Source organism: Telmatherina bonti (assembly GCF_933228915.1).
Source record: "Telmatherina bonti genome assembly, chromosome: 23".
NCBI lineage: Eukaryota > Metazoa > Chordata > Actinopteri > Atheriniformes > Telmatherinidae > Telmatherina > Telmatherina bonti.
In genome coordinates, this window is record NC_136632.1 from 1211900 (window position 1) to 1224323 (window position 12424).

General features: G+C 44.5%; 1 protein-coding gene across 2 annotated transcripts in view; it reads left to right on the forward strand.

The window, feature by feature from the left end:
* The first annotated feature begins 1299 nt into the window (after positions 1-1299).
* Positions 1300-12424, forward strand: part of tmtc1 (transmembrane O-mannosyltransferase targeting cadherins 1) — a 43586-nt gene continuing 32461 nt past the window's right edge. For both annotated transcript variants that reach the window (XM_079263199.1, XM_079263200.1), the window contains exons 1-4: positions 1300-1652; positions 4607-4784; positions 11351-11424; positions 12112-12288. In XM_079263199.1, coding sequence (XP_079119325.1) covers positions 1360-1652; positions 4607-4784; positions 11351-11424; positions 12112-12288 — 722 coding nt within the window. In that variant the 5' untranslated portion in view covers positions 1300-1359. The remainder of the gene's footprint in view (positions 1653-4606; positions 4785-11350; positions 11425-12111; positions 12289-12424) is intronic.

The window sequence follows — 12424 nt, forward strand, 5'->3', positions numbered from 1 at the left end:
GTGGTGGGGTGTATCGGGGATGGACAGGAGATGGAGTACAGGACACTGATTGCAGACTTTGTGAAGTGGTCCCAGGCTAACCATCTGCTCCTGAATGTGGACAAGACAAAGGAGCTGGTCATCGACTTCAGGAGAAAGAGGACACCAGTGGAGCCCATCACCATCCAGGGCTCAGAGGTGGAGATAGTGGACTGCTACAAATATCTCGGAGTCCATGTGAACAGCAGACTAGACTGGAGGGACAACTGTAATGCTGTTTACAAGAAGGGCATGAGCAGACTGTACTTCCTGAGGAAGCTCAGGTCTTTCAATGTGTGCAGTAAACTGCTGGAGATCTTTTACCAGTCTGTGGTCTCCAGCGCCCTGTACTTCGCTGTGGCCTGCTGGGGCAGCAGGACATCCAAAAGGGACATCTCTCGGATTGACAAACTGATCCGCAAAGCTGGACAGGTGGTTGGCTGTCAACTGGAGACATTTGTGACAGTGAGGGACAGGGGGACTCTGGACAAACTGCTCTCTATTATGGACAATCCTGCTCATCCACTCCACCGGACTGTAGAGGGGCAATTAAGGAGCTCCTTCTCCAATAGACTTTTACAGCTGCGCTGTCACAGTGAGCGCTACAAGAACACATTCTTACCATTCTCTATACAGATGTACAATAACTCCCCACTTTGTGACAGATAACTAACATTCATTTCAAAGCCTCTGTGTAAACTGGCACTGCATTTAGTCACATGTTGTATATATTGTAAATTTCTAAATTTCCATATTCTATATTGCCGATTTTACTTGATAGTTTTTTTTATCTTTTATCTTTGTAAAAGTGTACATATTCCAGATTGCTTTATGGATAGTACCTATTCTATTTTATTATTATTATTTACTTTTTTTTTTCTCTTACCTACTATTGCTGTTCTATTTCTTCCTCTATTGCTGTTCTGAGCTACTGTGACAACAGAATTTCCCTTGTGGATGAATAAAGTCTGTCTAAGTCTAAGTCTAATTGGAAAAACACCAAGATGTAAATAAACATTCATGCTAACTGCACAGATTTATATCCTGTATTTTTCATGTATTTGTTTTGATTATTGTTAAATATTTTTTAATTAAATGGAAAAATATAAGTTGAACAAATTCACCATTAACTCAGCTTTTATAGGTCCACAAACAAACGTCACAAAAATGGGGGGAAAAAAAGAAAAAAAAAAGTTTTTCTGCTGTCCTACGTTGACCGCCTGCACCTGAAGGCAGCACGGCTTCTCCACACCGCGCCCGCCGCTCCGGAGAAATGCTCGCGCTCCCCGGCGCCTCCATCCTTCTCAGACCAGCGGTGCTGCGGGGGAAACCAGGCCCGACATGACAGCGTCGGGGCGGAAGAAGAAAGGCCCGCAGCCGGGGGTACGCCTGCCGCTGCGGGCGGTGCAGGCTGCGGGTCGCTTCGCCGTGCTTGCCGCCCTGTGCGCGCTCTGCTACTGCAACTCTCTCCGCGGGGAGTTGGTGCACGACGACGTGTGGGCGATCATCAACAACCCGGACGTCCGACCGGGATCCAGCCTCAGAAACATCTTTAGTAACGACTTCTGGGGCAAGAGGATGGCGGACAACACGAGCCACAAGTCCTACAGACCCCTCTGCATCCTCACCTTCAAGTAAGTTCTGCAGCAGCACGAGCTTCACATGACGTCATGGAGACTCGAGCTCCGTGCTCGGAACATTCCTGCACATGTTCTGTGAATGCACCACGGTAGTCCAGCTCACGTAGTTTGTGTGGGAAGCAGATTTCACGGCAAGGTGTGGAGCAGCTGATGGCAGGAGGTCAGAGATGCGGGAACACACCGGAGACAGTCGGCTGTAATCTGGGACGGGATGGAGGCATTACCCACGCGGAGGGGGAGGTTTCTGGCTGATCCTGCTTGGAGGGATGATGAAGTGGACAGGTCATGAAACATCTGTGGGAGCAGAGACTTGCCTCAGAGCGGTTGCTTCGTGGCACATTAATGAAAAAGCTCTTGTTAAAATGATTTGTGGAGCAGGTGTCCATAAGATGTGTCAGTACCAACAGGTGTGATGTTTAATGAGCAGGAGATGATGTCATGACAGAGGGAGGTGACATGATGTGCTCCCTGCCAGCTGCTGACGGGTCTAAAATGAAGTTGAACAAAGCTTCAGCTTGTTTGGTTTTTATCAACTTTAAAACAGAGTCACATGGGACCCGACTAACTGCTGGGAAGGGAGCCACCTGAAGTTTGGCTCCAGACTGAATAAGAGAAAATCTGTTACATCAGAGCAGAAAAAACTGATTTCTATTTTCTTGGCACGCCGTGAACAGAAACTGGAACACACTGGTGGTACTGGGAGCTGTTTGGAAAGAGAGTCGGGGAGGGATAATGTACAACTTTATGTGTTCAGGACTTTTCTTACCTCTTGTCTGAGACTGCAGGAATGATGCATTCAGGGACCAGGCTGCAGGAAGCCGGCCATGATGCGTTCAGGGACCAGGCTGCAGGAAGACGGCCATGACGCGTTCAGGGACCAGGCTGCAGGAAGACGGCCATGACGCGTTCAGGGACCAGGCTGCAGGAAGACGGCCATGACGCGTTCAGGGACCAGGCTGCAGGAAGGCGGCCATGACGCGTTCAGGGACCAGGCTGCAGGAAGGCGGCCATGACGCGTTCAGGGACCAGGCTGCAGGAAGGCGGCCATGACGCGTTCAGGGACCAGGCTGCAGGAAGGCGGCCATGACGCGTTCAGGGACCAGGCTGCAGGAAGGCGGCCATGACGCGTTCAGGGACCAGGCTGCAGGAAGACGGCCATGATGCGTTCAGGGACCAGGCTGCAGGAAGACGGCCATGACGCGTTCAGGGACCAGGCTGCAGGAAGGCGGCCATGACGCGTTCAGGGACCAGGCTGCAGGAAGACGGCCATGACGCGTTCAGGGACCAGGCTGCAGGAAGACGGCCATGACGCGTTCAGGGACCAGGCTGCAGGAAGACGGCCATGACGCGTTCAGGGACCAGGCTGCAGGAAGGCGGCCATGACGCGTTCAGGGACCAGGCTGCAGGAAGACGGCCATGACGCGTTCAGGGACCAGGCTGCAGGAAGACGGCCATGACGCGTTCAGGGACCAGGCTGCAGGAAGACGGCCATGACGCGTTCAGGGACCAGGCTGCAGGAAGACGGCCATGACGCGTTCAGGGACCAGGCTGCAGGAAGACGGCCATGACGCGTTCAGGGACCAGGCTGCAGGAAGACGGCCATGACGCGGTCAGGGACCAGGCTGCAGGAAGACGGCCATGACGCGTTCAGGGACCAGGCTGCAGGAAGACGGCCATGACGCGTTCAGGGACCAGGCTGCAGGAAGACGGCCATGACGCGTTCAGGGACCAGGCTGCAGGAAGACGGCCATGACGCGTTCAGGGACCAGGCTGCAGGAAGACGGCCATGACGCGTTCAGGGACCAGGCTGCAGGAAGACGGCCATGACGCGTTCAGGGACCAGGCTGCAGGAAGACGGCCATGACGCGTTCAGGGACCAGGCTGCAGGAAGGCGGCCATGACGCGTTCAGGGACCAGGCTGCAGGAAGGCGGCCATGACGCGTTCAGGGACCAGGCTGCAGGAAGGCGGCCATGACGCGTTCAGGGACCAGGCTGCAGGAAGGCGGCCATGACGCGTTCAGGGACCAGGCTGCAGGAAGGCGGCCATGATGCGTTCAGGGACCAGGCTGCAGGAAGACGGCCATGATGCGTTCAGGGACCAGGCTGCAGGAAGGCGGCCATGATGCGTTCAGGGACCAGGCTGCAGGAAGACGGCCATGATGCGTTCAGGGACCAGGCTGCAGGAAGACGGCCATGATGCGTTCAGGGACCAGGCTGCAGGAAGACGGCCATGATGCGTTCAGGGACCAGGCTGCAGGAAGGCGGCCATGACGCGTTCAGGGACCAGGCTGCAGGAAGGCGGCCATGATGCGTTCAGGGACCAGGCTGCAGGAAGACGGCCATGATGCGTTCAGGGACCAGGCTGCAGGAAGACGGCCATGATGCGTTCAGGGACCAGGCTGCAGGATGACGGCCATGATGCGTTCAGGGACCAGGCTGCAGGATGACGGCCATGATGCGTTCAGGGACCAGGCTGCAGGAAGACGGCCATGACGCGTTCAGGGACCAGGCTGCAGGAAGACGGTCATGACGCGTTCAGGGACCAGGCTGCAGGAAGACGGCCATGATGCGTTCAGGGCCATGATGCGTTCAGGGACCAGGCTGCAGGAAGACGGCCATGACGCGTTCAGGGACCAGGCTGCAGGAAGGCGGCCATGATGCGTTCAGGGACCAGGCTGCAGGAAGACGGTCATGATGCGTTCAGGGACCAGGCTGCAGGATGACGGCCATGATGCGTTCAGGGACCAGGCTGCAGGAAGACGGCCATGATGCGTTCAGGGACCAGGCTGCAGGAAGACGGCCATGATGCGTTCAGGGACCAGGCTGCAGGATGACGGCCATGATGCGTTCAGGGACCAGGCTGCAGGAAGACGGTCATGATGCGTTCAGGGACCAGACTAATTTCGTTGAGGAGGAATAATGATCCATTTGTGTTTTGTGTTGTTCAGGTTAAACATCCTGCTGGGCGGCATGACGCCTCTGTATTTCCACCTGGTCAACGTGTGTCTGCACAGCACTGTGACCTGCCTTTTCTTGTACACGTGTGACTGCTGCGTCTTCGAGGACTGCCGCCTGGCGTTTGTCACAGCGCTCCTTTTCGCTGTTCACCCTATCCACACCGAGGCGGTGAGTAGCTTTCATTTCTACTTTAAATTCCCCTGTTTGCGTTCCAACCTGAAAGCAGGTCTGGGTAGAGTTTCAGGTCTTTAGTTTCAGTTTCAAAGCATATTTAACAAAAGATCTGTTGTGCTTTGACAGATCTTACAAAGACTCCCTGGAACGGGCGAAGAAGTCAGAGATAACGACACTATTAAAATCTAGACGCCACAGAGACAAGCGCAAAATGACAGAAAAATCAAAACACAAAAAAGATTGTGGGATGCAAGTAACAGCCATCTAAACATATTTGTCAGGTGATAAAACAAACACAGCTGATAATAACATTATTAAAATCATCTGTGAGACAATGCCCATCACAAAAATAAAGAAATAAATGAATTGATTAGTAAATAAAATTAAAGATGGCAGCAGCTGACAGAGTTTCTATCGTAGACGGATTTTATTGCTGACTAGCCACCATTTTAAACAAAACATAATTATTCTTTTTAGGATGTTCACTTCACTCTAGTGAAGCTGCAATAGTAAAAGTTGACTGTTTTACGACACTTTTCTGCAGTGGACGAACACAATCCCCCTCTTGAGACCCCCGTACATTCTGTGCAATGGTTACAAACCGAGGAGGAGCTAAAGCATGTGTGACATTTTAAAGACTTATATTTGCATATTTAATCGGGTTTTCTCTATCTATGAAACTGTATTTCCTTAAAATTATGCAATGGTGAATTTGTTTTGTGTTGTTGTCTAAGATTTTGAGTATATTTATCATAGACTGTATATAAAAAGATGGGCGGAGCCTCTGTGACGTCACCCGTAGGTTTCTGAAGAGCTGAACTGAAGCTCGGTGGGCGGTTCCTACCATCACCATCTTGGCAGGGGCATGCGCGTCGTCTCACCCAGAAAATACAAATATGGGCAAAGAGGTGGAGCTGAGAGGGGGGCTGTGAGTGTCACGGTGGATGATTGACATCTAGCGAACTCCGAGCTTTCTGTAGCTAAGAGCTAACCGAGCTAACCCGGAGATAACAGGAGCTAACCAGCTAATGGAGGTAAGCGGGCTAAAGCTAAGTCACGTTGTTAACCGGCTAAAAACCGCGGTTGTTCTACGTTCTTCTGACTTGAAGCGGGAGGTCGGGTACCTGTCAATCAAAAGGACACGCCCCTAAATATGTCGAAGTTTGAGATTAAATTACTTTTAAACGGGCAAGTTAGATAAAAATTCACTCCCTCCACAGTTGTCATGAAGGTAAACCTGACCTATTAAACCTAAAATTGATTTTGTACCAGGCTGTAAACATGTTTATTCCTGCTGTAAACATGTTTATTCCTGCTGTAAACATGTTTATTTCTGCTGTAAACATGTTTATTTCTGCTGTAAACATGTTTATTTCTGCTGTAAACATGTTTCTTTCTGCTGTAAACATGTTTCTTTCTGCTGTAAACATGTTTATTCCTGCTGTAAACATGTTTATTTCTGCTGTAAACATATTTATTTCTGCTGTAAACATGTTTATTTCTGCTGTAAACATGTTTATTCCTGCTGTAAACATGTTTATTTCTGCTGTAAACATGTTTCTTTCTGCTGTAAACATGTTTATTCCTGCTGTAAACATGTTTATTCCTGCTGTAAACATGTTTATTTCTGCTGTAAACATGTTTCTTTCTGCTGTAAACATGTTTCTTTCTGCTGTAAACATGTTTATTCCTGCTGTAAACATGTTTATTTCTGCTGTAAACATGTTTATTTCTGCTGTAAACATGTTTATTTCTGCTGTAAACATGTTTATTCCTGCTGTAAACATGTTTATTCCTGCTGTAAACATGTTTATTTCTGCTGTAAACATATTTATTTCTGCTGTAAACGTGTTTATTTCTGCTGTAAACATGTTTCTTTCTGCTGTAAACATGTTTCTTTCTGCTGTAAACATGTTTATTACTGCTGTAAACATGTTTATTCCTGCTGTAAACATGTTTATTTCTGCTGTAAACATGTTTATTCCTGCTGTTAACATGTTTATTTCTGCTGTAAACATGTTTATTTATGCTGTAAACATGTTTATTTATGCTGTAAACATGTTTATTTATGCTGTAAACATGTTTATTCCTGCTGTTAACATGTTTATTTCTGCTGTAAACATGTTTCTTTCTGCTGTAAACATGTTTATTCCTGCTGTAAACATGTTTATTCCTGCTGTAAACATGTTTATTTCTGCTGTAAACATATTTATTTCTGCTGTAAACATGTTTATTTCTGCTGTAAACATGTTTATTCCTGCTGTAAACATGTTTATTTCTGCTGTAAACATGTTTATTCCTGCTGTAAACGTGTTTATTTCTGCTGTAAACATGTTTCTTTCTGCTGTAAACATGTTTATTCCTGCTGTAAACATGTTTATTCCTGCTGTAAACATGTTTATTCCTGCTGTAAACATGTTTATTTCTGCTGTAAACATATTTATTTCTGCTGTAAACATGTTTATTTCTGCTGTAAACATGTTTATTTCTGCTGTAAACATGTTTATTCCTGCTGTTAACATGTTTATTTATGCTGTAAACATGTTTATTTATGCTGTAAACATGTTTATTTATGCTGTAAACATGTTTATTTCAGCTGTAAACATGTTTATTCCTGCTGTTAACATGTTTATTTCTGCTGTAAACATGTTTATTTCTGCTGTAAACATGTTTATTTATGCTGTAAACATGTTTATTTATGCTGTAAACATGTTTATTTCTGCTGTAAACATGTTTATTCCTGCTGTTAACATGTTTATTTCTGCTGTAAACATGTTTATTTCTGCTGTTAACATGTTTATTTATGCTGTAAACATGTTTATTTATGCTGTGAAGTTGGTCTTTTTAACATGGGAGTCTATGGGGATTTGCTCTGTTTTGCAGCCCCTAGTGGATGAAGGGGGAACTGCAGTTTTTTTGCACTTCAGCATAGGCTCCACTTTAAACCGCTGAAGGTTGACTGTTGGTGAGTGCAAACACTGCATCGGTTTGAGTGCATCAGCTAGTAGCTACAGCGTGTGAGACAGTATTTTATGTGTGATCAAATCAGTGAATGCATTTACACTTTAGCTGCTTCAGTTGACATTGAGTTACATGTGAATCTGAAATTTGATTCAGGTTTGATTCCAGTAGAACTTCTCAATATTTTGAATCTTTTGCAACCTTTAATTTCTCTCCAGAAACAAGTAATCTGGGTCCATTTGTTTTTGTGAAATAAATGTCTACTGTCTTTGAGATATTTAGTTTGTTATAACATAAACGATACACATTGTAAGCTTCATAAAAAACTGTGTCATCAGCATACAGTTGAATACGCGCATCAGGACACATAGATGGCAAATTGCTGATATACTGTATGCATTTATAGATAACTAATTTTCAGCTATGAGATGCTTAATTTGGATGTGATTTGACTTCAGTAAAATGTGTATTTATGACAAATTTATGTTTCCATGCAGATGTAATGTTTATGTCATACAATTATGCAAAATGAATCCGTCAATAGATATAGCAGCATAAAAACCAATCAGAAGAATGAAAACTTAATTTATTACTAACAGCACTTTGAAGAAATGATCAACAGTGACCTTTTTTCAGTAAACTGGCCTTCTCTGAATAAACACTACAGTTTGTGGATGGATTGTAACCCTCCTGGATCGGATATAAATGTCTGGAAAGCTCCTGTAGATCACCTAAAGGGTAAGATATCTTTCACAGTTCAGCCTAATGTTTCTTTATGGTTCAAACCAAGCAGAAACTTCTGCTGGACAAAAGTCAAACGTATGGAGAAGTGCCAAAAATTACAGTTCATGTCTCGCTCACGAGATGGCCGACAGATGGACACGTGGTTCTATTCTATTCTATTCTATTCTACAGTCATGTAGCAGATGCTGTTATCCAAAGCGACTTACATATGAGAGTGAGAACAACACAAGCAGGAAACCAAACAGTAGAGGACATGGTAGGAAGGACTGGTGGACTGTCCAGTTGAAGCTTCAGGCTTTTTTTTTTTTTTTTTTTTATATGCAAAAAGAAACGAAAACAACTGCAAGCAGAAAATTCTGCTTTTTTATTCTCACAACAGGAGCACTTGAACATTATGGCTTCACTTATGTCAGTCATTTAAATCAGCGGATCTTTTTATAATATTGTACTAGAGTAAGGCCAAATGTAAAAAATAAATACATACGTAGATATAGGACAGGCGCCATACTGGAAAAAGCCCTCCTGCTGTGAAAAGCACCCCCTTCTCAAGGAGCACAGCCCATGCTGGCTGAATCTCTCTATTTTTTCCTTTTTATTAGCAGGACAGTACAGACTTTTGATAAGTTCTTTAGGGTGATAATACACCATCTACAAGCGAGATGATGTTACTGTGCTCCTTTAGAGGAGATGCTTTTCACAGCAAGGTGCTCTTTTTGGTACAACACCTGTCCTCCTGGCCGCAGTTTTCACCTGAGAGAACCATTCAGTGAGAACAATTTGAAGTTTAAACATGCCGCGTGGAGAGAAACTATGTCAAACTTCGTATTCTTTCTTTCTTTTTTTATTATTTACATTTGGCTTCAATCTTGTAAAATATTATAAAAAATCAGCTGATTTAAAATTATTGACGACAGTGTAGTAGAAACTTCTGTTGTGATATTAAAAATGTGTTTTCTTGCAGCTGTTTTCTTTGTGTAATGTTTTCTTCTTGAAGTTGTTTTCCTATGTTGTATATGAAGCGTGTTTGCACCTGTTGACTACTGTAGTAGGGGCTCCAAAACAAAGCATATTCCTGTTGACTCCCACGTTAAAAAGACAACCTTTTAAATTATTTTTTTGTAACTCCTCAGTTAAGAAGTAATTTATCGTAACATTTGACATAATTAGGGGGCATGTTCATTGACAGGCATCATCTATCTAGATGCAAGAAGGCAGAATATTGCAAAACTGCAGTTTTTAAGCTGGTTAACAGTGTGACTTAGCTTGAGTTCTCCTTCCTCCATTAGCTGGTTAGCTCCGGCTAGCTCATTTAGCTCTTAGCAACAGGCAGGTCAGAGTTTGATAGACATCAATCATCCACCACCACACTCACAGCCTTCCTCTCAGCTCTACCTCTTTGCCCATTTTGTTATTTCCAGCAGACATGCATAATGCTGCCAAAGTGGCGTGTTGGGAACCGCACGGGGAGCTTTACTTTAGCTTTTCAGAATTCTACTGGTGACATCACGGAGGCTCCATCCATCTTTTAGATGAGGGCATGAATGGGACAAATACAGCTCGGTCAAACAATTATGGTCAAGACTCTTCTAAACAAACCTAACTCCAGCTTTACCATCATGTCAAAGTCTAATCTGATTCTAACTTGGACATAATTCTAATTCTCATAATTCTAATTCAAGCTGCACTTTTATTGAGATGGACCACAGCAGAACTGGTCTACACACTGGCTTTTAGGAGTGAAAAGGTCAGGTTGATGAAATATAAATGATGGTGAGAACTTTGACAGAAACATATCCATGAAGACGTTGGAACTAAAAAAAAAAGCTACATGTTTATATTTTTTAGCTCTCCAGTCCAGAAAATAATGTGTTGCTTTATTTTTAATGATGACAAGATGTCATCATTAAGAGAGAAGTGAGTTTAGCAACATTGAACTTTGATGATAATAATATGACTGAAATGTCTGTAAAAAATACAGTCAGAATTCTGTTTAGTTTAATTCAGTTCAGCTTTATTTTTCCAAAACCAATTCACAACAAAGTCATCTAAACACACTTTTACAGAAACAGTCCAATTCAAGCCAGTTCATTATAGTCCATTTAAACAGTCACATCCAGTTATCCACATCAGTCCAGTTTATAACTGTGTTCAAACAAACCAGTTCATTAAATCATGACCAAGTTAGGGAAACCAACTCACAAACCAATTCACTCATGATTCACTGAGTTGCACATTGAGACACCGGCTGACTTGCGAATAGAAAACAACAGTGGGCCCAGGATGGAGGCTTGAGAAACACCAGAGGCCATTCTTTCCAAATGGGTCTTGAGAAATGTTGTTGTGAGGAATAAAAACTGCTCTGCGGCACGTTTACTGGTGTAGCAGTGAAAACTTTTCCTTCAAAACACCTTCCTGCTGAAAAGTTTAGTGGTTCAGTAGTAAAAAAACCCCCAATATTTTCAACATCAACTGGTGTACCGTCCAGCACTATCCAACTTTTGATTTGACAGAGTTTAATTTAATAAACTTACTGTTTGTTCTAGCTTTTGTCAAAAGGGGGTTAGCTACACATGGACAGGTCAGCCATCCATCTCAAAGAGAAATAAGATAACCAGTTGGTTTTTGCGTGAATGTAGGAAAAGAAAATCACACACAGAGGTCAACATCTAACATCAGGTTTGTAGTCTGTAGTCTGTAGTTTGTAGTCACTTTTTCTTTCTAAACACTTCCTCTGCTTTCATGCTCACAAAACCAAACCATCATGGGTTCATTTCTGCTCTGCTTCGGTGTTAGCATGAGGTTCAGGTGGTCTCCTGCAGACATCCAGCTACATGACTGATCTGTGTGTGTTACAGGTGTCTGGTATTGTGGGCAGGGCTGATGTCTTGGCCTGTCTGCTCTTCCTGCTGACGTTCCTCTGCTACATTAGGTAAGAAAACTTTATGCTACACAAGCTTATGCAGCGACTCTCATCCAGACACAGCTTTGATTTCCACTGATAGTTGATCATGTAGAGCAGAGGTCACCAACGTCAATCCTCAAAAGTTACCATCCTGCAGGTTGAAGAACATTTTCATTAGAATCAAATGTGTTGTAGCAGGGAAACACTAAAACCTGCAGAATGGAAGCTCTTGAGGACCAGAGTTTGTGACCCTTTGTGTAGAGCATGGATCAGGAAGTCTAGTCCTCAGTGTCTGCTGCCTTGCTGGTTTTAGATATTTCCTGCTTCAACACATCTGATTCAGATAAATGGATAGTTAACAGATTTGTGCAATGACTTGATAACACGCTGTTGGAGATTCATTTGTATCAGGTGTGCTTTAGCAGGGTACCATCTGAAACGTGCAGGGCTGTGTCATCTGAGGACCAGATCTGAATAGTCCTGACCATCAGACCAGTCTAGTCAACAGGACATAACAAAACTGAAAAGTGAATTGAACCTGTTTTGGCTTCATTGATGTTTTTAAGCTTCTCAGCTCACCAGAAGAAGCTGATATTTGCAGATATACTCCAGGTCTCATCTGTTGCACATCTGACATGTTTAAGTAGTTACCAGGCCAATGTTCCGTACATCCTAATGTCTGCAGCTTTGTTTCTTTTTTTCCTTGTCCATCAGGAGTGTGGGTCAGTGTGTCTCAGAGGATTCAGCGCCTCCCACAGTGTCCCTGTGGTCTCTGCTGGTCAGCCTGATACTGGGTACCTGCGCCATGCTGGTCAAAGAGACGGGCATCACAGTGTTTGGAGTGTGTTTGCTGTATGATGCTCTAGTTCTCTGTCGCAGACCTCTCACACAGTAAGCGCTTCTACCTTCATCAGTTTTCCTCTTATGGTGCGACAAGCTGCTTAGTGTGAACACTGTTTAACTTCCTCTCCCACTGGCCAGAGACCTCTTCACCTCCTCTTGGTTCAAGTGCACTGTGGGAGTGTTT